Here is a 25,666-nt window from a genome sequence, read left to right as displayed (position 1 = left end):
GGTTTAAAAATAAAAGAACTATGCTGAACATCTATGATGCTCAGTCAGTGTTCCACGCTGTGAAGAAGTGTGGGGTGCTCTTTCATAATTATTTATAAATGATTTTAATAGTACAGACCCTATAAACAGATATACATTTTCACTATCATCTAAATCAGTATTCTCCAAAGTGGTGCCCGCCCGCCCCCGATATTTCAGAGTATAATTCAGATCAGTCCCAGCTATCATTGTTAATAGTCAGAGATGATGGGAGTTGAGGTCTTCAACATCTGAAGGTCACCAGATTAGGAAGGCCTATTGGAATCACACAGCATTATAGAAAAGAACATGATTCCTACCATTTACAGCAATGCACTCCAGGTGGAATTGTGCTTGGACCTGGTGTGAAAGAACCAGCTAGGGCAGCGGATAGACAACAGAATGCTAAAACATCTGCACAGGCTATCCATATACTACCAGGTCAGGTTCAAGGATCTTGCATGCCTTTTTAAGACTCATGGGACAATTTAAACAATGCCCGGCAAATGCCAGAAATACAAGATGCTAATCGGCAAAAACAATTTGCGTTTGTGGCACCTTGATGCTGACCATTTGCACTTATCTACCTGCAAAGCCAGCGTGATGTCTTGTTTTGTGCTGCGTTACTGGCACAGCCAGTCAATAAGTCTCCCACCCTATGCACTTAATCTGCTGGCACAGTATGTTTTCAATTGGGCTGTAAATCTTGCAGTGCACAAAAAGGCAAGGACCACAAACCATTTAAAGTGCCACATGGAAGACAAAGGGATTAACCCAGCTTAATTGGTTTATAACAGCACAGTTTAAGCACTTAGGCAGGTATCCTACCTGAATGCTTAGGGAAGGCTGCACAAATATTTGAGGCAGAAGCACAATAGGCACTTTGAACTACCGAGGGCAGGAGACAATTCCCTAATTGCTTACATATGCCCTCTCTGTCATTGCTCCCATACCTTTGCTAAGAAGCAACCCTGGAGGTAAACCTAAAAAATGAAGAGCACACTGCTAAATAGCTTCTTGGAAGTAAATATTACAACCCAGTGGTTTCCAAACTTAACACATCCATAGAAGCCTTTATTCAAGTCCACCAAGGAACCCTTGCCTGTAAAGACCTGTTGGGACTCAAGTCACCCTGCACAAACCAGGACACATTCAACACTTCTCTACACATACCCACTGCAGTGAATGACAGATAAAGGTAAAGGTAAAGGGACCCCTGACTATTAGAGTCCAGTTGCAGACGACTCTGGGGTTGCGGTGATCATCTCGCTTTATTGGCTGAGGGAGCTGGTGTACAGCTTCTGGGTCATGTGGCCAGCATGACTAAGCCACTTCTGGCAAACCAGAGCAGTGCATGGAAACACCGTTTACCTTCCCGCCGGAGCAGTACCTATTTATCTATTTGCACTTTGATGTGCTTTCGAACTGCTAGGTTGGCAGGAGCAGGGACTGAGCAAAGGGAGCTCACCCCATCTCGGGGATTTGAACTGCCGACCTTCTGATCAGCAAGCCCAAGAAGCTCAGTGGTTTAGACCACAGTGCCTCTCGTGTTGGTGCCCAAATCGTCAATACGGGAGGCCTCTTCACATCACAATCTCAGTGAGAAACCTCATACAGTGGTACCTCAGGTTACATACGCTTAAGGTTACAGACTCCGTGAACCCAGAAATAGTACCTCGGGTTAAGAACTTTGCTTCAGGATGAGAATAGAAATCATGCAGCGGGAGGCCCCATTAGCTAAAGTGGTGCTTCAAGTTAAGAACAGTTTCAGGTTAAGAACGGACCTCCGGAACAAATTAAGTACGTAACCAGAGGTACCACTGTATATGTTTCCATGGAGCCCTAGGGATGCAGACTGAAAGCCACCGCTGCTGCTCAAAATGTTTCACGCTATTCTCTCTCAAGGAGATCTGGGATGGAGTTCATTTCATTTATGTTTTATTTTCATCCCACCTTCTTCCCTAAGCTCATGGTTCTCCCCTTCTTCATTTAAACCCCACAACAACCCTGTGAGGTAGGTAAGGCTGAGAGGCAGTGACTGGCCCAAGGCCACCCTGTGAGGAAATTTAAACCCTGGTCTCCCAGGTCTCAGTCCAACAATCCAACCACTACATCACACTGGCTTTCATGACAGACCTTTCCCCCTAATGGAATTAAAGGTCTTCCTGCTCTGTTGAGATGTCCATCAGAGTCATCGTCTCTGGGAAAATGTGCTTGACTAGACAGCCCAGAAATGCTCATACATTGAACTATTCTCTCTGCAAGCTGCTTTTCTCTAGAGGCTTGTGGAATAAGTTTCAGTTGCCCCTGAAAAAGAAGAGTAATTGTATTCAAAATATTTGGGGGCTCTGATACTTAAGCTTCTTTCTGGAAAGTTAGCTCACAACATTTTGAGGTCCACCTCTTGATTTCCGCCTGTCCCTTTGTTGCTGCTCAGCCTCTCCTTCTGACATGCATTTGCCAGTGCAGTTTATGGCTACAGTAGAAGCTGAACATGTTAATTTTGATAGATTTCGTCTGCTGAAGATAACAAGAAATTATTCAATCTTGCATGCTTGGAATGCAAGTGGAATATTACCCCAAAAATGCATTATGAATATGACAGATTATTGTTCCTTATCATTTCTATAATATATGAAATAGTCATTAAAAACCACTGCCAAACTTGAGGGGGGGAACCTAAAGTTTGCAACATTTATGAGCATGATCTGGGTATAAAATGAGTGTATATATTCTAAGTATATATTTGTGTGCGTACATATTTCAATAAATTTTAAATTATGCAGAACTACCACATTGCTCAACTGTATTAGAACCCTTGATACCAATAGATCACTTTAAATAAACTTAAAATGCTGTGATGAAAACCATTCAGAGCTATTCATCCTATGCCAGTTTTAATATCAATCATTGTGCCAGCGCACAGCATTTTTAATAGATTTCTAAAGATTTTTGAAGAAGAATGGTGGATATTTAGCAAAATCTATCAAGGCATAATTCTTCCCTATTAATCAAAGCATTAAGGCTAAAAGGAGACACAAATCAAGGTTTAACAGATATTGCTCACATTTGGTTTTAAAAACAGTAATAATTCAGTATTATATCACTCACACATTTGACAAGAGTTTAATCTATTTCTTTTACACGAGCCGCAAATGTGCGTATTTTTAAAGAAGAAAAAGCAAACTGGAATGGTTCTCTTTCTATGGCAAGCCAAAAACATTCGCTATTAGTAAAGGATCGGACATTCACTGTGCTCAATGAAACTTGCAAGCACATTCTTCCAATAGTCCTCCTGGCCTCTCCTTGGGAAGTCCAAAGCCAGTTGCCTGTCACAAAGAGGTAGTCAAAAAAGATGACTGCTCCAACAGTAAACTAAATATCTCATTTGCCAGCTTTCCTTGCAGGAAGAGTTGCAGGTAAGCTACAAGTAGAGTGTAGCAATGGGCTATTTATTCAAAGGAATGCCTGCCCATAGAACACCATGCAGGAAGAGAAAACTGCATTATCTAAAGCTGAAGAACTGAGGTGAATGAACTCGTAACGGGTTCGGCCCAGTTTATTCTACCATCTGGGGCAAAAGGAACTGTGATTCAAATCTTTTTCCATTAAGTATTTTTAAGAAGAGCATATTACATTCATTTTTAGAGTGTACTTCACGTATGAATAGCTACAGAGCAAAGTTCAAATGATTAGCTGCCAAAATCTTAGCCAATTTTTAAATATATATCTCTATTTTAAGGCACACCATTTTTGTAACTGGAGCAGTGGCGGACTTTGAGGTCTCAAATTTCAGCAGCGTCCTCTGCAACATGAAAATTTGGTGCCTCCTGCTTCTCACCTTCTATTCTACATCATAGTTGCTCTACGCCCAGTGTGACTGAACCAGTCATGCTCCCCTAAATCCACCTCTTACTGGAGGGGTAGGTGGGCAGAGCTACTACATTTGTGCCCACTTTCTCACACCTCACATGGGATCAGAACAGGGCTACACTGCAATTCAAACCTTAGACCACAGCCGAATATAAAGGATGATTTGCCAAGTGGCAATGGAGCTGCTCAATAAGTCAAGGTGAACAGACCAATCTTGAGGGATTATTTATTTCTTTATTATTTCACACTGACACACCGCCCTTGTTCGCCAAGTGGGAAGGGCAGTGTGTCTTATGAAATCACCTAAAGCTGTTCAAAACAAGTTTCTAATATGTTGGCAACCTCATACCTGGCATTGCTCAAAAATCCCAAGAAACCAAAAAGACCAGTGCAGTTTTGAAAGGTTCCATCCACCATATTGATTCAAAATGGCACGCAACTGTATGCAAGCACAGACAGAAACCATGCTCCCAATATCTCAGGAATCATCATGCGAAATTGGGTTACGGTATCTTCAGAAGTGTCCCAATTCATAGCAAGCAAGCAACTTTCCAAATTAGCCTGAAAAGATAGAGTCAATATGGCAGGGAGGAGGAATCTCCAAAACTAGTGTGAGGCTGAGCTAGAGTTCCAATGGTCCGGTGGATAAAGCTTATGTAGTTTGTATGGCTGCTTTCCTCCTGCCCTTCAAGTTGCCCATAAAAAGACCATCTGGCTGATAACTGGGCCTCTAATAGGTGCAATAATGTGATGGGAGCTAAGTTCATCTTGCTTAGTATGGCTCCAACTCTACTTTTTAAAATGCGAGTCACTGGGGCAGGGGGCATGTATAGGGCTAAAAGACTGGATGAAAACAATAAATAATAAATTCCTATTTGGCATCATGTCTGTGCAGTGATTGTCCTATATCATACAGCTGTGCTTCATGGGTGGCAACCCGCATCCCAAGGGCCACACACTACCTTTGGCCCCCATGCAGGTTGAAATAGCATGGAGGACAGAATGAGACCAAGAAGGGAAAAACATGGGCTGGGTGGAGTGTAGCTGGCATGGATGGAGAGATGGAAGGAAGATTGGGAGGGAACTCTCTGTAAGCAATCAGTTCTCTGGTAAGAGAAGGGCCACAGCTTAGTTGTAGAGCATGCGAGGAGCCCAATGACAGGCAGATCTGGAGCCAATGAAAGGCGACCTTTGAGGGTGACTTGGAAACTACAACTAATCCAGAATGCGGCAGCTAGACTGGTGACTGGGAGTGGCTGCTGGGACTACATAACACAGGTCCTGAAAGACCTACATTGGCTCCCAGGACGTTTCTGAGCACAAGTCAAAGTGTTGGTGCTGACCTTTAAAGCCCTAAATGGCTTCGGCCCCATAAACCTCCACCCACATTGTTCAGCCAGGGCACTGAAATGCAGGTCTGAGTGCCTTCTGGTGGTTCCCTCATTGTGAGAAGTGAAGCTACCAGGGAGAGGGCCTTTTCGGCCCTCCCATCAGATGTCAAACAGACCAACAGTTATGTGATTCTGAAAAGACATATGAAGGCAGCCTTGTTCAGGGGCGTTTTTTAGTGTTTGATGTTGCATTGTGTTGGGAGCCGCCCAGAGTGGCTGGGGTGACCCAGTCAGATGCGGGTAATAATAATAATAATAATAATAATAATAATAATAATAATAATAGTAGTAGTAGTAGTAGTAGTAGTAAAGGTAAATGGACCCCTGACCATTAGGTCCAGTCGTGGCCAACTCTGGGGTTGCGGCGCTCATCTCGCTTTATTGGCCGAAGGAGCCAGCAGACAGCTTCTGGGTCATGTGGCCAGAATGACTAAGCCGCTTCTGGCGAACCAGAGCAGCGCACGGAAATGCCGTTTACCTTCCCGCCGGAGCGGTACCTATTTATCTACTTGCACTTTGACGTGCTTTCGAACTGCTAGGTTGGCAGGAGCAGGGACTGAGCAATGGAAGCTCACCCCGTCGCGGGGATTTGAACCGCTGACCTTCTGATCAGAAAGTCCTAGGCTCTGTGGTTTAGACCACAGCGCCACCCGCGTCCCTTATAATAATAATAGGTGGCAGTTAATTATTGTTCTTGCCCCCATAAGGCACCCCCTGAACTTGTTGTAAATAAGAGGACAGTCAGATTGGGGACTGGCTGAGGGCAGAGAGAGGCTGGTGGAACATTGCCTCATTTGCCCTAATGTACCAGCCTCCACTGCTGGGCAAAAGGGAAAGGGAAGGAAGGAGGTGGCAGAAAGAGAGAAAATTTTGCTCCTGACCTACCAATGGCACAAGGCAGAGAGAGCCTGTTCTTCCACACACAAAACAAATGTTCCCCAACCCTGCTTTATAACCAAAAGTATTTATGGATTCCATCTAACTCTTTGTATATTCTTTTATTCAACACAAAGAAGTGAGCGGAGAACTACTACATTTGACTTAGTCTGGTTGCCAACAAGATGTGGAATCAAATCTCATTATTAAACAATCAAACAAAAAATCTGAGCTCTACACATCTTCACTTACCTCTGTAGCAAATTGCTGCAGTCCGCCAATATTAATTGGTCCCTCCTCGGTGGCATATAAATTGCATCCACCCACGCAGAGGTCTGAAGTTGGACACACCATCCCACACGTCAGCCCAAGCGGGTTGTCAGAAAAGATCATTCTGGCAGCTCCGTAGTAGTTCTGCACAAGCAGGAAAACAGCAGCAGCATCATGTTAGAAGGAATGTGGAAGCTTAGAGACAAAGCTTTCAGCATTTCATCTGAACAATGTGTGTAGCATTACCCCAACGATTCCACACAAAATGTAGCCACATGTTACTTAGACATACAAGTTTTAAATCCATTTTCAATCATGTCAACCTTATTTTGAAGACTGAAATGTTGTGATTAGTTTAGGCAGATCTTAAGTCCTCCCCGTAGCAAAATGGTCTTGATATAGAAATAATGTTGTAGCTGCAAAACCTTCGTGTAATGGCACCCCCTGTTCCTAAATCAATTACATACAAGGGGAGAGGGAACCCCACAAGATAATGTAATTTCCTTCCCAATTTCCTTCTCATTCCACAGAATCCACATCAAGACAACTCCTATCTTTCATTATTACTTGAAAGATATTTATAAAATCCACCACTGATCCTCAGCAAAATAAGCTGGTTAATACATGCAAGGTTGATGCAGCAAAAAAGTTTCTATGATTTTATAATTATATGATTTATCTGTACCCGTTGTTTCCTCAATATGTGTCCAAGGGCAGGCAAGGAATAGCTTGCAGCGCCCTCAATAAGGTCAATACTCTGGGAAAAGCCCTGACAACACATTCCTGCTGCTTGAAATGGCAACCCAAGGCATCTACTCAGAATTAATGGGGTCATGTTGTGCAGTGGTTACAGTACTGAAGTAGAGTCACATCCACACCATACATTACAAGCACTTAAGTACATTACAGTATGATCACATCTTACACACATTTAACTTGTGTGATCTCAACTATACACAATTGTATGTCAGCTAGTAGAAATCCTATGTGTTCAATGCAGAGCCGATACATGGAGAGGGTCTCCCCAAACCAAGTCTGGATTGCTCGCATGACATCTCGTGGGAACTCAAACACCGCACGAGATCTTGCAAGAGCATCCTGGGGCTTCTAGAGTCAGTGAGATTAGAGAGCCTCGCTTGTAAACCAAGGCTCTCTAATCTTGCCAGGTCTGGGAAACTCCTGCAACATCTTGCGGGAACTCGAACGACCCCATGAGATCTCATGGGAGCATCCTGGGACTTTTGGAATTAGCACACCAGTTCCTGAAGCCTCAAGATGATTGCCAGGGGGTTGGTTCCCAGGATTTGAGTATAAGCGTTTTTGCATATACACAGAACCATTGGAACCAACTGCCGTGTAAGACACAATCCTACTGTACATCCCCCAAAGAGCCCTAGGAACGTAGTTTGTTAAGGGTGCTGGGAATTTTAGTTCTCTGGTGGGTACACTATTGTTCTTACCATTCCGGGGATGGAGTGGGGGCAGAAGCAATGTGCTTTACATGTACGGTCTAAATGGGAAAGGGATGCGGATGGCGCTGTGGTCTAAACCACTGAGCCTCTTGGACTTGCAGATCAGAAGGTTGGCGGTTCAAATCCTGGCGATGGAGTGAGCTCCCGTTGCTCTGTTCCAGTTCATGCCAACCTAGCAGTTCGAAAGCATGCAAATGCAAGTAGATAAATAGGTACCACTGCGTCGGGAAGGTAAACAGCATTTCTGTGTGCTCTGGCTTCCGACACGGTGTCCTGTTGCACCAGAAGCGGTTTAGTCATGCTGGCCACATGGCTCAGAAATCTGTCTGTGGACAAACGCTGGCTCTCTTGGCCTGAAGGGATGAGTGCCACAACCCCAGTTGCCTTTGACTGGACTTAACCGTCCAGGAGTCCTTTGCCTTGTAGATGGGACCTAGACCTGGGGAAAACTAGGTTCAAATCCTAACTCAGTCAAGAGGTTTCTCATGGGCCCATCATACTGTCTCAGCCCTACCTATGTCACAGGATTAGTGTGAGCGTAAAATGAGGACAAAACAGAGCTCTCCTGCTCTTCCTTCCACCAGCTTGTTCCAGCTTGCCACCAGGGGAAAAGCAGTCAGAGAGGAGGGCATCAGTGGGCTGGTGACATGAGGAATGAATAGAGGAAATATTTTAGCTCCAACTAGCTACCTCATTATGAGGAACAGTTATATTGCTCCATACAAATTAAAAGGCGGCAGGGCAGAGGGAGCTAGGAAAACATTTCACCTACACAAACTTTGTTTATTGCCAATTCTGTCTTCCTAGCACCAAGCAATGCATTTCCATAGAAAATCCACAGGTAATTTGGAAATCTGCCATGTTGCAAATATGCTCACTTTATTTGCTGCTTTATTAGTTGTTTGGCTCCAGGTAGCCTCAGACAGTTTCATGCAGCCTCAAGGACTCCATTAATTTGAGTCTGAATGAAAAAGAAACACGGACTACGTGTAGGAGTAAATGTGTTTTTAAAAATAACATAAACGGGACACCTTGCAAAAAAATAAAAAAGTGATTTCACAGGACTGGGCAAGATGAGAAGAGGTGCTTTGGCGTGAAAATATTAAAAATGTCACTATGATGACAGATATTGTGAGGATGCAGGCTGCACATAGAAAACGCACAGCCCCAACAGAAGGGTTTTGGATGAACAGATTACAGAATGTGCCTTTGTGGATTTCAATAAGCCTGCCTAAAAGTATGAAATGATATTCCAAATGGCTGCAATGGCAGAATCAGATACTGGTGGATTTCAGTGGCAGCTGTATTCGCAACTGGACAACTACAGGAAAAGAGGAAAGTGCCAGATATGCACACAGGTTGCATCATCCATGTGTCTATGCATCACTTAAACAAGTCATGTGATCATCTTGCCCATCAGACATCAGAGAGCAAACTGGCAGCAGACATTATTTAAGCAGCTTTTCATTAAAGATTATTGGGAAAATCCAATTTTAAACAAGTAAATAAATAGGTTGCACTCTAGGCTTTGGAATCCACAGTCTATAAGGTAAAAGTTAAGTCTAGTCAAAGGTAACTGTGGGATTGCAGCACTCAACTCACTTTCAGGCTGAGGGAGCAGGCGTTTGTCCACAGACAGCTTTCTGAGTCATGTGGCCAGCATGACTAAACTGCTTCTGGCGCAATGAGACACGGTGACGAAAACCAGAGCGCACAGAAACACCATTTACCTTCCTGCCACAGTGGTACCTATTTATCTACTTGCACTGGCATGCTTTCGAACTGCTAGGTTGGCAGGAGCTGGGACAGAGCAATGGGAGCTCACCCCATCACAGGGATTCGAACCACCGACCTTCTGATCTGCAAGTCCAAGAGGCTCCGTGGTTTAGACTACAGCATCACCCGCCACTGTCTATAACAGGAATGGGCACGCTGCTGTTCAGATGTTGCTGCACTCCGACTCCCATCATCCTTGACCATTGGCAATGTTGGCTGGGGCTGATGGGAGTTGGAGTCCAGCAATAGCTGGAGGGCCACAAGTTCCCCATTGCTTTATTGGGTTTTTTATCCCCATTGTTGCTGCTCTATGAGCACAACAGTGACAGCCAAGTGGCTAAGGGAAAATGAAGAAGTCTTATGTCACCCTTCCTGCGGACTGCTTTGCATTAGCATTCTAGTCAATCTAGCTGGTAACCAGAAAGCTACACACTGTCATTTTAAAGGGAATAATGCATGAAAGTATAGCTTAATTTATTTGTCAAAATTCTAAAGCCTTTTAGCACATGATGGAAGTTGAAATATCAAACCAGATGTCTTTTACACTGAGGCTGAAATTCTAAAAAGGTATTTATTTACAACTGCCAAATCAGTATATGCAAATCACCATCCATTTTAATTTATTAACTAAATGTTCTTCATGGAAATCAAATTGCAACCAATTCAACAGGTGGCTATTTGTTTTCCCCCCCTATGCTTTCCTCTAAAACACAATTAATTATATAATGGTTAAAAGACAAATTTTCACATACTAATATACTTGTGTGGCATCTTCATTAGAATACTTCCATTATGTAAATTCAAATGTTGATTGTTTTCCTCTGTTACTGGATTATTATTGTGATTAAATTTATGCCAAGATGCATTATTCATTGGATTTAAAGCCATTATGTACATTTTATATGGACTGTTACAACTACAGTGAGATATGCATTGTGGACTTCCACGCTATTAGAGACTAACACAGTAACACGACAAATGTATTAAAGGGAACAGCCACAATCCAACATCCCTAATTTTGCATTTGATTGTAGTTGACGCATTTTGCAGTTCACTTTCAAATTATTTCAGAGCTCATAAATGCACCAAAACTTTAATTAAATGGGCAAATGTGAATAATTACCAATTAAACAATTTACTTAGTGGTTATGCTGATTTCAATAGCCATGAAAGCTTCCACAAGCACTTTCACCATTGTGTCCAAAATGATGGCATGAACCACTTTCAGGAGAACTGAGAGATAAATTCAGGGCACTTACACCTTCCTTGTCCTACATAATTAGACAGATGGGCACCATATGAAACTTGTCACTGTTACTATCCTGTCTGAAAGAGTCATGTAACATGAAATGAAAAAAAAAATATTGGGGACATAAAGAACCCAGAAATAAGGAAGAATCTCAATTAGAGGCTAATGGAGATTAATAGACTAATTAGAGAACTCTAATAGAGAGCTCCAGATAAACATGATTTTCTCCCATAAACAATTCAGAGGGAAGTGTTGGCAAACCGATGCCTACTTAATTTACCAACAATATGGCTGGTTATAGCCTGTGTGAATTATGATACTGGCTGCAGTGATGATGGTACTGGGAAGAGCCACAGAAATTCAGTGATCTGAGTGCTGGGTTTCTGCTTGAAACCTTGGGATACAATTCTACAAGTCCACTGGTAAGTCATCCTGATGGTCAGTTGGACTAACAATGATGGTTATCATGCAGAATTGTAAAACACTTTGTATATAAACAATCCGATAAAAATAATAATCAAAAGGTGATTTTCTATTAATTTCTAGGCAGCTGTAAGCAAGTTACTGACATCTAAAGGCAGCATTCAGTACTGGGAAGAAATGCTGCTTCATCTCTTAAGTTAGATTAAGCCCTGCCAGGATCAAAAATATTTTCTTCTCTGAGCTGTTCATTATTAATTTTTCCAACCATGGGCCAATACAATACAATAAAAGTATAAGTTGAAAGGCAGTTTTTGTTGAAGCAAAGGTGTCTGTTCTGGATGCAAAAACCATCTTGGTAGTCAAGATAACCCCACAATTAATTGATAGTTGTTGTAGCATGGAGCTCATAAATGTTTATATTCACTATATATTCACCTAAACGGCCTCAGCCCAGTATATCTGAAGGAGCATCTCCACACCCATCAATCAGCATGGACACTGATGTCCAGCGCCGAGGGCCTTCTGGTGGTTCCCTCACTGTGAGAAGCGAAGTTACAGAGAACCAGGCAGAGGGCCTTCTCAGTAGTGGCACCCGCCCTGTGGAATGCCCTCCCATCAGATGTCAAGGAAATAAACAACTATCTGACTTTTAGCCCTCTTTAGGGAAGCTTTTAATATTTGATGAACTGTTGTATTTTATTATTTTGCTGCAAGCCGCCCAGAGTGGCTGGGGAAACCCAGCCAGATGGGTGGGGTATAAATAATTTATTGTTATTATTATTGTTGTTTTGATATAAGCTCATTGGCTTGTTTTGATGTTATCCTTACAGTATGTATGGTCTGCAGGTGCTGTCCACTGAGTCCAGAAAGGGGAACTCTCTCAGAGATTTGGGTATTTGCCACCTATGCCTTTATAGTCCACCTTCTTTGAAAGTCTACGGAAAGTCTATCTCTTTCAAGATCTGGTGGCCCTTGGGAAGAAATTCTGCACTAGTGTTTAAGGGAACACAACCCTAGATTTTAAGTTTTTAGCCTTCTCCCCTCCCCATTCCCTATGAGTGGCTTGTCGGCATTTCTAGCCTTCTCTACAATGATGGTCACCTTTGGTCTGCCTCAGATTGTTTCCACTCTGCTCTCTATTTAGAGCACACTGTGAATAAAGATTGCCTTGTGGGACTAGGCCAAAAGTAATATAGTCCAAAATTCGGTTGCCGATAGCAGACAAGAGAGATGCCCTGGGAAGCCCACAAGCAGGGTGTTACAGTGACAGCCTTCTCCTGTTTGCTCCCAGCATCTGGCAATCAAAGGTTTCATATCTGAACATGGGGATCCCATTTAGTTGTCATTGCTAATAGCTGGTGATAAACCTGCCGATGACCCTACGCTTCCATTGAATTGCAATGGGCAAATATCTACACACTTGCACAGACTTTCTGAAAAGAGGTAAATGGAAGCTGGACAATCATCTAACCCCTTCTAGCACAGACTTCACAAGCCGCTTAGTGTTAGCACATAGGCTGCTTGACATTTGCCTCATTTACACTTGGTCACTAAAACGGAGACTACTGGATATTGCCACAAGGATATGGCCTTTGTTAAATGTTTAAGTGGGTCAGTCACATACCTTGCTTGTTAAATCAGCACATTTCCTAAAGGTATGTTATAAAACGGTAGGCCTTTTTCTTAAGAAAAACAAAGAGTTCTGGGTTTGTTTGTTTTTTTTAAAAAAAATCTTACAGTTTGTTGAAGAATTAAAAAATATAGAACACTAAGGAGCTGTAGGCTAAGTTCCCACTTCCTTGACAGGGCGAGGGGCTACTATATTTTAACTTCTTTATACACCCCTAAGAGTATTAAACCACTACAAACAAGTCTGTTTCTCACTAAGGGACAGCCCAACAGTTAAAAAAACCTGCATTTCCCTTACATTGACATATCTCGAGTACATTGCTAATGGCTATTTTAGAGGTAAGGCAACATTTGTTAAGGACAAAAGAGGTGAAATCCTTCCCACCTTATCAGTGGTTGAACTGTTAGTACAGATAGAAGTTCTTGAGGAGGTTTAATGCAAATCAACTTCCTGTAGCTTGAAATATTTTTGTTTGATTGTTTATGCTTCAGTCTATGTTAGAATTAACACTATTGCCCATCTTTCTCTGAGTGCGGCATTACAGTAGTGTCAACCAATATGTAATAGGTGTGTAAGCAATGCTTTGGCTGGTAAATGACACCACATACAACCATCCCTCCAATCAATGAATTATGGAAGAATTCCTCACCTTCCCATGATTCCACTCCAACCATGATTCCATTCTCTTTCACACATCTATTTCTCTCTCTCTCCCCCCCCCATCTTGTGTCACCCATCTCTCACTCTCAGCCTCTTTCACAGATGGATACAAGCATCATACAATATTATTTATATAACTCAGGGGTGGTGAGTCTATGGCCTGTGGGCCTAAACCAAGAAAACCGGGTTAAAAATACATTAAACTTTCATTCTAGTAGAGATAGAATAGAATGGAATGGGCTGAGTCTCTCAGCCTTTTGGGGAAATAATCATTGAAAGTTTGTGTCTGACAGTGTTCGTTCCTGATATTTCGCCAAGCTCGTAGACATCCAGTCCAGGATAATTTTTTCTAATTTCTCCTGATCAAAAAGCCAGAAGAAATAAGAACTTTCCAGCATTCACAGTGTTATACATATCCTAAAACTCAGAAGGAGCTTAGAAACAAGATTTAGTTTAGGTTGTTCATTTCCCTCCTCTCTCATGTCAGAACTTGGTAAATTTGCAAAATTCGAGCGAGGAGGAAATGTAGCATTCGGATGAGGGCTTGGCTTGGCATGGAGTGATTTTTGAATTGAGTTTTCCCATCCCCCATAGGCCAACCAGTATTCTTCACCTATATTTCATATCATTAGCCCCCTGCTACAGGAATGATTAAGGTTACTCAGTGACTTAATGGCTGAGGTAAGATTTGATATGAACCCTTCTAACTAATTTTTTAAAAACATTATGACATGACACCAGTTAGGGATGGGTAAACCTGACAATTTCAGTTTCTTTTGGATTTTACGTTTTAAGTTTTAAGTCTTATATTTGGTTTATCCCATTTCCACATCAGTGCATAAACTTCTTTAAAAAAAAAAAGCCTGCATAAAAATCTGTAAGCATTTCGGTTGCATCTTATATGCATTTATATGTAAGCGATTTCCCTAAATACAATGCAATTTTGTATGTAATTTTTAAGAATATAAGAATTTCAATGCACAATTTCCCCATGTGCAACTCTGGGTTGCAGAACTGCATTGCAAAATTCAGAGAGATGTGAATTTTGATAGCCATGTTTCGGTTTACATGTTGGGTGGAGAAATACGAATTAGGTAGGTTGGCGTTAAAATTCAAACTGAACAGTTTTCTCCCCCATCCCTCATGCCTGTCTCTATAAATGTTACAAGTCAAATCAAAATTCACCAAGGAAGCTTTGCAACTATAGCATTTTACAAACTTTCACAGACCACCCTAACTCGAATCCCTTTGATTTGGGTTTCCTTTTTACTGCTGAATAAACTGGAGCTCCCCATTCTGTGCCAGACCAGACAACAAAGCCACATTCCTCACAAATGAAACCAAATGTTTTACTGCAGACACTATAGCCATTCCCAAGCATGCTGTGATCTCCAACTAATAAGATTTAACTGAACATGAAGAAGGAAGCAAGACTCCGTGGCTGCATCAGGAAGATAGGTTCCAAAATGAATTATGATTATTCAGGGAAGTCTGACGTTTACCATTATTCATCAATAAAAATGGGTTTGGAACCAGAATGCTTTGTAAATGTTTTTAATTAAATAGATGCCTGCTCATGCTTTGTTTACAAAATGCCTTCTCCTGGGCAATTCCACAGGAAGGCATGCATCTAAGTGGATAGGATGTTTTGTGGTTTCCTTTATCAAAATGTCAATAAGTACTGCATTGGTAACCAAGAGAACAGAAGCCAGCCTTAAACAGACATCAATAATTGGTAGCAGACAGAGGTGGATCTTCACATGTATCACTTGGAAGCATTACATAATATGCATGTAAATGAGAATGTTTTTACTAGAGAAAACCTATTAAAAGATGTAGGATCAATACTGTTAGACCAGAAGAAATTGCGTTTTCTATCAGGAAATGCTCGTACCATTTAGACTGTCCTCCAATTCTGGCATCCATTATTTATATTCCACACTGAAACTTCCTGATATTGTAACTTTCTCAAATGCACAGCGACTGTAAGTCTGCATTCTGCGTAATTAGAATGGAACTAATGGCTCACAACTGGTAGCAAAATCCTAAACAGCCTTGGCATGGAAATAAATCCGGCTGATTTTTACTGAAACCTGCACCAAAAAAGTATGTCATGAATCGCCCTGCAATCTTCAGATGGAATTTTAAAGTAATACTAACCCAAGTTCATTTTCTGCTGCAAGGAATTCAGCAAATCTAAATTAGAAACCAATTGAAATGGTAGAATTCAGACAGCTAGCCTTGTGTTAAAATAGTTCTAGTAGATCTATTTATTGTCACAGTCAATGGCTAGTACAATAAAGTTATTTGGATTAGATATGGATTGCTGCGTACATAGTGCTATACTAGGATATATAGAATTAGCCATACTAATATAGAAAAAAGAACTGTAAGGAAGTTGTATAAGAGCTTCCAGATCAATTTTTAGTACCTAAATTTTTAGTCCCTAAAACTGAAATTCTACAACAATCCAAAGGCTCCAATGAATACTTGCAAACTATACACAAAGCTTTTTTGTGGGAGGAGAAAGAGAATTTTTCCCACAGAGGATACCAGAAGCAACAGGTAATCTCTGGAGACTTACGCAGGCATTCAGCTAAATGCATGATGGCACAAGCTGTGTAGGGGAACACATTCAGTCCCTAATAATAATAATCTAAATAATAATAATTTATTATTTATTCCACCCATCTGGCTGGGTTTCCCCAGCCACTCTGGGCAGCTTCCAACAAAATATTAAAATACAACGGTCTGTTAAACATTAAAAGCTTCCCTAAAATTAAGAGCTTCCCTAATGTCCCCATTCCTACACACTGTACCCCCAAAACTTTCCATATTGAAAAGCAAGGTCTGAAAGGTTTATGCGTTCAGCTAATTCAGCTGCTTAGCACAATGCCTTCCAAAATTGTACATATTCTCCCCTGAAAAAACACACGGGGAAGCTTTCTGGTTCACATCACAGTTGGCGTTTGATACGGCGAGGCCTGACAAATTCAGGATGACGGAGCATGAAGCGCAACGTCGTGCCTGATACGGGATTATGATTATATCTCCAGTGGTTATCAGTAAGGATCCAAGCAACTCTGAAGCTGATTCCATGAGCTCAACTGGGGCTGTTTTGTGTTTTGTTTGTTGCTAACAGAAGGTCTCCAAGCCACAAATGTGGAGGGTTTCTTATTTACCAAAGTTTCATAATGTTTAATTATGATAAATTCAAAGTTAAGGAAATTTTATTAAGTGTTACAAATTGAATGAACACTAAGCAAACAAAAGGAGAAATTACATAGTCAAAATAGTGCACCCTATGCAGCATTTACACAGTCACAATCTCAATGGTGGTTGTTTTTTATTCCTAGAGTGTGTGTCCAGAATGTCACAAAGGTTGTAACAGTATAAGAACACAAGGACTGTTTTTCACATGGGGGGGGGGGGGAGTTGCCATGCTGCATGGAAATACAGTGGTACATTGGTTTAAGAACAGCTTAGTTTATAAACAACTTGAATTAAGAACACTACAAACCCAGAATTAGGTGTTTTGGTTTGTGAACTTTGCCTTGGAAGCAGAACATGTTCCGCTTCCTGCTGAGTGTAAATTGAGTCCCACACTGCTATGGGAAAGGACGTCTTGGTTTAAGAACGCTTTGGTTTCAGAACTGACTTCCGGAACAGATTCTTAATCTGAAACTGTTCTTAACCTGAGGTACCACTTTAGCTAATGGGGCCTCCCGCTGCCGCCGCACAATTTCTGTTCTCATCCTGAAGCAAAATTCTTAACCCGAGGTACTATTTCTGGGTTAGCAGAGTCTGTAACCTAAAGTGTCTGTAACCCAAGGTACCACTGTACCACTGTATTATATTATGGCCTAACCAACTAACCACTTCCTTCAGCACAAGGGTTTACACTTGTGCAATGAAAATTTCTCCTCCTGCTGCTAAATCTCTCCTGGGGTTTTCCCCAATGCTCTGTGACAGAATGGTGGAGGATGCAGGGTACACACAGGGAGCAGAAATCTTTGCACCGGTGCAACAAGATATTTGGATACCACCCACTGCGTTGTCCAACTCCCATTAAACTAGAAGTCGTGGCTTTGGAAATCGGAAATGAAAAGCGCTGAGCTTTGAACTGTCGTAAGGTTTTAAAAACTATTATTTTCAAATTCCAGTAATGCAGACTACAGACTAAATTGGAAGAGGGGGAGTGGAGCAAATGCAAACCTTGACAGGGTATCAATATCCCTCTTATTTTGCCATTGATCGTTACATCGCACCATTTGACTTGCGTCACCAAAACAACCCTGTAGTTTTACACCGCTAACGGAAAAAGAACCCCATAAGTTGGTGCTTACACTGTCACTTTAGTCTTTGTCATCGAGAATGCAAGATATTCTTTCATCGAAACGGTGTCATCGAGACAGTCTATTCTACATAATTACACTATGGCAACCGAAACCAGCTGTCAGCCATCTCAGTACATTAAGTACTGATAGATATCTTAAGAAAAGTCAATGTTTCAAATACATCAAGAACATCCTTACTTTTCATCTGAATGCTTTTGTACTTAGCGACCTGGAAAAATATCAAGATGCACATAAAATACTGAATAAAATTCAACCTTCAAAAACCCAGCACCCCAGAAATCCTTCAAGAAAGGTTAATTAAAATGCAGATTTCTATGTAATTATAACTCAGTGCATACTAGCAGCTTTAGCTTCCTTTTTAATAATAATAATAATAATAATAATAATAATAATAATAAGTTTCTCGTATTAATGATTCCCTGTATCATTTTGCTTCTGAACTCTGGCAGATGATTTTTGGCAACAATTTGCAGTGGCATGTAGGTGACATCTATCCTGTATCGAAAATTAAAGACACTATCTTGAAGCCCCACTTATTAAAATTAAATGTAGCAGTTTTAAATGGCATGCATGAGCGCGCATGGCTTGTGCAAATGAGTACAGACTTTCACACACAGTCTCCAATTTGCATGCACAATTTGAGCTGTCATTTTGAGAACAGGCCCTCTTGCGTCTAACGTCTGTGTTTCATTACATTTTAAATCTTAAATGAAAGAATTAAACACAAAACAGAGGAAAAGGGGAGAGAGGAGAGAAGAAAGCAGAAGTAATAAATAATTTGAGGGAGAGGGAGAGAGGGAGTAAGAAAGAGGGGGGGGAGAAAGATGGAGGATGAAAGAGTTGGTGAAAGCAGGAATGGAAAGCAGGTAAATAAGGGAATGAAGTTGAGGGGGCGGGGGGAGTGGAAGGGAAGGAATAAGACATTTGGAAAGAGAAAAGGTTAAAATACTAGATCAATCAGAATATTAAAGGGGTAATACCTATTATTAGGAATAACTAAAACGACGCAAAATAATGAGCAAGCTTTCAAGTTATCCATAAGACTTCTTTATGCTGGATACAAAGCAAAAATAAAGAGGAAAGGAGAGGAGAAGATGGGTATAATGCCAGAGCCCCAAACTGCACAGTTTGTAAGCCTTAGGATGGTGTGCAGCTGTTAGGCAGACTTAATCTGCAATCCTATACACATTCATCTGAGAGTAAGCTGCACTGAAACCAATGAGACTCACAGAACAAGTCAAACCCTGGTTTAGGAGCAAGGATCCCTCAGCTGCAAGTGTGCCTAAGCCACTCTTGTTGACCTAGTGCAGAAAGTAGGGGGCAGGCCAATCATTGTACCAGCCTGGACCTGGAACAACAATCTGGTCCAGCTCAGCCTCTGTGATGTAATGAAACAGCAGTGGGTCTGACTCGGGATCCAATGGATCCCCAAGACAGCAGAATCAATCAATCTAGGAGGAGGGAAAATGTGCTTCCTTCTGACGACTGACTTCTGTTGTGGGCTCACAGCCTGCTGTAGGGAACTGGCGGTGAGCGCAGGGGCAATTCCATCTCCCTGACTTCCTGTCCCAGCCTTTTCTGTTTCCTTTCCACTTCCTCACTCTCTCCACTTGGTTTTCTCACACACGATACACCCCTCAGGCAGTGCTGTGCAGTGATTATTATTATTATTTTGTAGCAGAACAGTTAGGACCAGAGGCGCCAGCTTGCAAGGCTGATTGAGCGGGGTTCTGACATTGCACATGTGAGAATCGCACCTCCATCCCTAAGCCGGGCAGAAGCTTCCTGGGCTTTGGGGAGAAGGTGCCATCATCCAGCCCGGACACTGAGGTCCAGCGCCGAGGGGCTTCTGGCAGTTCCCTCACTGCGAGAAGTGAGGTTACAGGGAACCAGGCAGAGGGTCTTCTTGGTAGTGGCGCCTGCCCTGTGGAACGCCCTCCTAGCAGATGTCAAGGCAATAAACAACTATTTTACTTTTAAAAGACAACTAAAGGCGGCCCTGTTTAGGGACGTTTTTAATGTCTGATGCTGTATTGTTTTTAATATTCAGTTGGAAGCCACCCAGAGTGGCTGGGGAAACCCAGCCAGATAGGTGGGGTATAAATAATAAGTTATTATTATTAAATTATTATAAAGCCCTGCTGCCTCCTTTCCAAAGCCGAGAGGGCTTTAGAGAGGTGGTGACAGGGCTCTTGGACCCTTTAGGGGACTAGCCAATTCCCATAGTCCATTGACCGCATGCCACTGACCTCAGGATATCTGGGCTACTGCACACGAAGGATGGGCCCCACTGACATGTCTGGGAAATAAACCAGAGCACTGCACCCATATTCTCACTTGGTTCCTTCCACTCTTACGCTGAGCAAACATTTGCTTTTTAACACGGCTTGTCTCCAGTGAAAGCATGAATAAATTATGATACCTTCAAGCTTCTCAGCAAAATCATTTCTTTACACGTCTGATCTTCTGTAGCAGGCTATGTAGTGACAAAATGCCTGCTTGTTGCTTCTCCCTCCCTCTCCCAAACAAGCATTCGCAGTACGGGGAACCTCAAAGTTGTCTGTCACCTATTGAGCGAACGCAACAGAAATAGGCTGTTTGCGCATTATGGCGAATCTTGACTAGAAAGGACCCGGCAAAATAGTCTGCATGCTTTGGAAAGCAGGGCTGTGTAATCCCATTGTATGAGAAGTAACGAAAGGAAGTTCTGGCCTAGGCTTTGCAGAAATGTGGAAACCTAGCACAGTGTTGCCAAAGTCAGTGACATCCTTTTCCTCAAGGAGGCTCAAGGCTCATTGCGCCTGGCAATTCAATTACCCTCTCAACCCAAAAAGGCGCCCCCCCAACCCCTTTCTTGCCAAGTTGAGGTCTACAGGCAATGAAATGTAGAAGAGACCACATTGTGCAAGACCTGCAAATATCTAAAATGCCCCAGGCTTGAGAGAACAAGAATCCCTGACCTTTTATGATTGCTACAGTAGTTTCCCAACAAAACACACAATATACAATAAAGCCCCTTAAATACCTGACAAAAGAATGCATTTGCTATACTCCACCGTCCAAGGAACTTGCAATAATGAAAGCTCCTTCAATGAAAACCTGAGAGTCACAAAGCTTCCCGGTTAGTGGGAGAGCATGGACAGAAAGGGATGGTATGTAGCAGGAATCTGAGTGTGCCTTCTCTGTCTCTGATATACACCTTTGCACAATGCATTCAGGGCTCGATTAAGCCATACTGAGGCCCTAAACTACATCAATTTTAAGAGGCCCGTAGCAGAACACAGAGACACCCAAGAAAATGTGCATTATTCTAAAAGAAAGGACCATGAAAATAGAAATAACTAACTTGTATATCTGCATATGTGCCAGGATCTAGGCAAGATACAACTAAAAACTATCAAATGGAAACATATATATTTTTTGCAAACTCTACTTGCATATGAAATACTTTAAAAAAAATAACTTATGATTTCCTACTTGGCATATGTGAAGAGAGTTTCAGTGTCTATTTTAGAGTGTTTCCCTTTCTTCCTTTCTTTTCTAAACCAATGAGTGACACTTGAGAGTGAGTTTAAAAGGTTGTATTTAGAGCCCCCTCATAATCTGAAGCAATAAACTTTATCATAGCTCACATGTAAATTCGCTCTGACTTCACATACTTAAAAGTCCTATTCATACATGAGCACAGGCACTGACTCCTAGGGGCCGAGACAGTTTCGAGCCCCCTAATATATTTTTTGAACGGGCTGGACCCTCTCAATATTCAGAGGACGTCGTGTGTCTGATGTCAGGACATCATGCAACATTGCATTGTGAGCACCCCAATCCTCTGGAGCAGCTGGAGCCTCTGCACACGAGGGCTAATACCACTGGGCTTTGGCGCCTCCTCACGTGAGAACTAATTGTGATCCCATATTAGACCTTACTAAGAATTGATGCTTTTGAATTATGGTGCTGGAGGAGACTCTTGAGAGTCCCATGGACTGCAAGAAGATCAAACCTATCCATTCTTAAGGAAATCAGCCCTGAGTGCTCACTGGAAGGACAGATCCTGAAGCTGAGACTCCAATACTTTGGCCACCTCATGAGAAGAGAAGACTCCCTGAAAAAGACCCTGATGTTGGGAAAGATGGAGGGCACAAGGAGAAGGGGACGACAGAGGACGAGATGGTTGGACAGTGTTCTCGAAGCTACCAGCATGAGTTTGACCAAACTGCGGGAGGCAGTAGAAGACAGGAGTGCCTGGCGTGCTCTGGTCCATGGGATCACGAAGAGTCGGACACGACTAAGCGACTAAACAACAACAACAAAGTTACAAGGCTGCCAGAATGGCAGCAGAAACTCATCACCAATGCACATGCTTATTAGAGAAAAGATTAAAGGATTCAATGTTTCTGAAGATCACCCTCTAGACTAGGGGTAGTCAACCTTTTTATACCTACCACCCACTAATGCATCTTTCTTGACGGTAAAATTTCCTTACCGCCCACCAGTGCTCGAGGGAAGATGGATTCAGCTTGTGCCACCGTAGAACCCCCTACCGCCCATCTAGAATCCTGAAACGGCCACTAGTGGGCGGTAGGGACCAGGTAGACAACCCCTGCTCTAGACAGCTAATGCTAGACAAATAATACTGATTATTATTAAGGGAAGAGGAACGAGTGCAGAAATCCAATACTCAGTTCCAGTCTGACCCACCGTAAAATTCAAAAGCACAAAGTATTTGCCTGAAAAGGTTCAGAAGGTTTGGTTTTTGATTTGCAACACACACACACATCCCACAGTCAAGGCTGGAACTGAGTGCCTTTCAATGTTTTCTTTTGTTAGTTCCATTCCATCCTATTAACTGAAGTAGGTGCTACTTATTAGCACTCTCATAGCTAGGTTTTGCCATTAAACAAGAAAAAAAGTTTTAGTTGAAGGAATCTTTTGGAACAAAACAAAAACAAAAAAACTGCATTGCCACTGTCCTCATAAAAGGCCCTGCACTTCAAGGTTTAGTTCAAGGTGCTTTGTTAAAAAAATCTCTCTCAAGTAAACTAAAAACGAAACTAGAAAAAAATCTCGGCTCTCCTCCTCCAGCACATCATTCTGGCGTGGGTTCCACAAACCATTTAGCTTATTTTACATTAGCGGAGCTCTCTGAGGACAAGACATTATCTTCTTAAGAGAAATAAAATAAAATAAAGCTGCAGAAGCCTAGTAAACTTCTGTAGTGAATCTTACGCCACAAACTGCTTATTTGTTGTTGGTTTTTTTTAAAAAAATAATTAATAGTATCAATTAAGAAGGTCCATCCAAAGCCAACAGTTTTATGGAAAGAAAAAGATATATAATTACTTGAAAAGGCAGACTGAACACATACACTGGCTATACACTTATTGAACAATATCTCCACAGGAAAGTAGCAAGAATAATTATGCAATTAAGAAAAGACTGCTAAATTTTATAATAGCTGCTTCTAAACATTATTTCATTAAGCTACATACAAAGATAAGGGCTGTAATTCAATCATACAAAAAGAAATGCAACGACGGCAGGTTTTGGCTTTCATTTTCTTGGTGAACCAGCCTCTTCCTCTTTTTTCTTCTTCTTACCTTGTTTGCAATACTTGTGATAAATGACTTGATGTCTAGATTAGTTGGGCAGCTCTTCTGACAGGGGGCATCTGCACACTTTAAGCACCTGGGGAAGAAAGTAAATGAGTTAAAGCGACTTACAGCACAGAACGCTGCCAACAGCATACATCCCCCCCCCTTGTACCTGACAGAAGCTAATCAATCTAAAAATTAATAATGCTTCACCGTTTGGGCAACAACTAAAAAATGTTCCTGGGAGAAGTGCCATTATTCCCATGCCACAGACAGGCAAAGCAAGGCAACCACCAGCAGATCACTCAGGCCACCAAAGTCAGAAGGAAGCCACTCATAAAACACAACTCTTTTGCGAGTGTGTCGTGCTTAGAATTGTGCAACAACATAGTCTTCTTCTCCAGAGCTTTTATTTCTAAGGGCAAAAGGAACAGGAGCTGTTCCCTGAATCAGTAGCTATTACATCCTCTCTCCACCTCCCATCACAGTCTTCTGATGTTCCTTCTGAGGTTATAGGCAAGTGCTCAGTGCTCAAAGAATATGCTGAATGACAAAGAATGAATTAAATTCTAGCTTTCCTACTGAGCAAATTTTCACAAATATTCATGAATGCCCCAGGATGAATCAATGACCGACAAAGGTTTAAAAAGCTGAAGGAGTGACTAAAATAGGATCATTTAGGCTGGGGTCAGACATAACACTGAACTACGTGACTGAGCCTTGGATCCATGCACTTCTCCTTCGTTTCCTTCACTGGTATGGCCATAAGAAGCACTTCCTTCCATTTTCAGCTAACCATGGTTTACCATTGTGTCTAAGCCAGGACTGTGGTTAATTTTAACCGTGGTTTGCTCAAACAAGTCAGCTTCAATACTGTGGCCTATTGAGATAAGCCAGATTCAAAACCAACCAGAGTTCTGGTTTGAATGAAACTATAAGCAAAGTGAGTTCAAAATGGAAGGGGATGCCTCTGATCTCCTCATAACCAGGCTGAAGGAAGAGAGAGGAGTGGGTTCGCGCACTTGATTTAGTGTTATGTCTCAGCAAAGTCCAACTAGGTCATGGGTAGGCAAACTAATGCCCAGGGGCCAGATCCAACCCAATGACCTTCTAAATCCGGCCCACAGATGGGTCCGGGAATCAGCATGTTTTTACATGAGTAGAATGTGTGCTTTTATTTAAAATGCATCTCTGGGTTATTTGTGAGAGCAATTAAGCATAAGAACTGCACGCACGTGGTGTCAAAGGGAAATAGGAAAGTGAAAAGGATGTAACTCCCTTGCCCATGAGCTCAAAGATTTCCACATGTACAATGGGATTGCCCCCTTTTCCCTTCCCCTTGCATGTCCTACACACTCCCCAAATCTTCCCCAGAGAATTGGTGGAACCCCTAGAACAGATTTAGGGGGCACATGTGGTGTGTGTGGAGGAGACAAGGTCCCACTGTGCTAGTGGACATTATTGTGTTTATGGAACAGTTACTTAGCACTACGTTGGTTACAAGCCAAAGACTGGAGATAGTTTTCAGGCATGTTCAGCTCCAGGGCCAAACTTTGACAGAGGCATCACAGCTAGTTCGCAGTTGACATATTGCTTTCTTCTGCCCACTGTTGTCTCTCAGCCAAACAGGTTTGAGAAAAACTATAACACCTGAATGCAGAAATGAGCATAGCATGAGTATGTACACCACAGGCACCAATTCCTTTATGCCAGCTTCCTCATTCTAGAAACATTTCACCAGCCTCCAGGAAGGCTACAGGGCCCTATAAGATCCCGCATGCTTAATCCAAAGCCAAATGATATCTTAAATTGGAAGAAACCACTTTATTCTGGATCAGCAAAACAGGAGCAGTAATACCGCCCTACCCTGCCTGTTGCAAGAATTGTAGCACTAATGTAGGTAAAGCACTCTGAGTACTTGACATGCACTATATAAAACCTTAAGGATTATTGCTGTTTCTACAGCGCATCATCCCATTTCAATGCCTCACACTTATGGTGAGCCCTGCAATTCCTGGCAAGCAGAATATTGTATTATGTTGAAACAATGAACCTGTGGTTGGTATGAGATAGTAAGTT

The 25,666-nt window shown here is 42.0% G+C and overlaps 1 protein-coding gene across 4 annotated transcripts in view; it reads right to left on the bottom strand.

Moving 5' to 3' along the window:
* DPYD (dihydropyrimidine dehydrogenase) overlaps positions 1–25,666 on the bottom strand; it is a 537,474-nt gene that overhangs the window by 357,265 nt on the left and 154,543 nt on the right. For 3 of the 4 annotated variants that reach the window (XM_081193976.1, XM_081193978.1, XM_081193979.1), the window contains exons 4-5: positions 23,594–23,681; positions 6,411–6,572 (exon numbers count right to left, since the gene is read on the bottom strand). In XM_081193976.1, the coding sequence (XP_081050102.1) occupies positions 6,411–6,572; positions 23,594–23,681 (250 nt within the window). The remainder of the gene's footprint in view (positions 1–6,410; positions 6,573–23,593; positions 23,682–25,666) is intronic. The other variant, XM_081193977.1, reaches the window with a different exon arrangement.

The sequence above is a fragment of the Podarcis bocagei genome, assembly GCF_964188305.1.
Source record: "Podarcis bocagei genome assembly, chromosome: 5".
In the NCBI taxonomy this organism is placed as follows: domain Eukaryota; kingdom Metazoa; phylum Chordata; class Lepidosauria; order Squamata; family Lacertidae; genus Podarcis; species Podarcis bocagei.
This window is presented reverse-complemented; position numbering and strand designations above follow the sequence as displayed.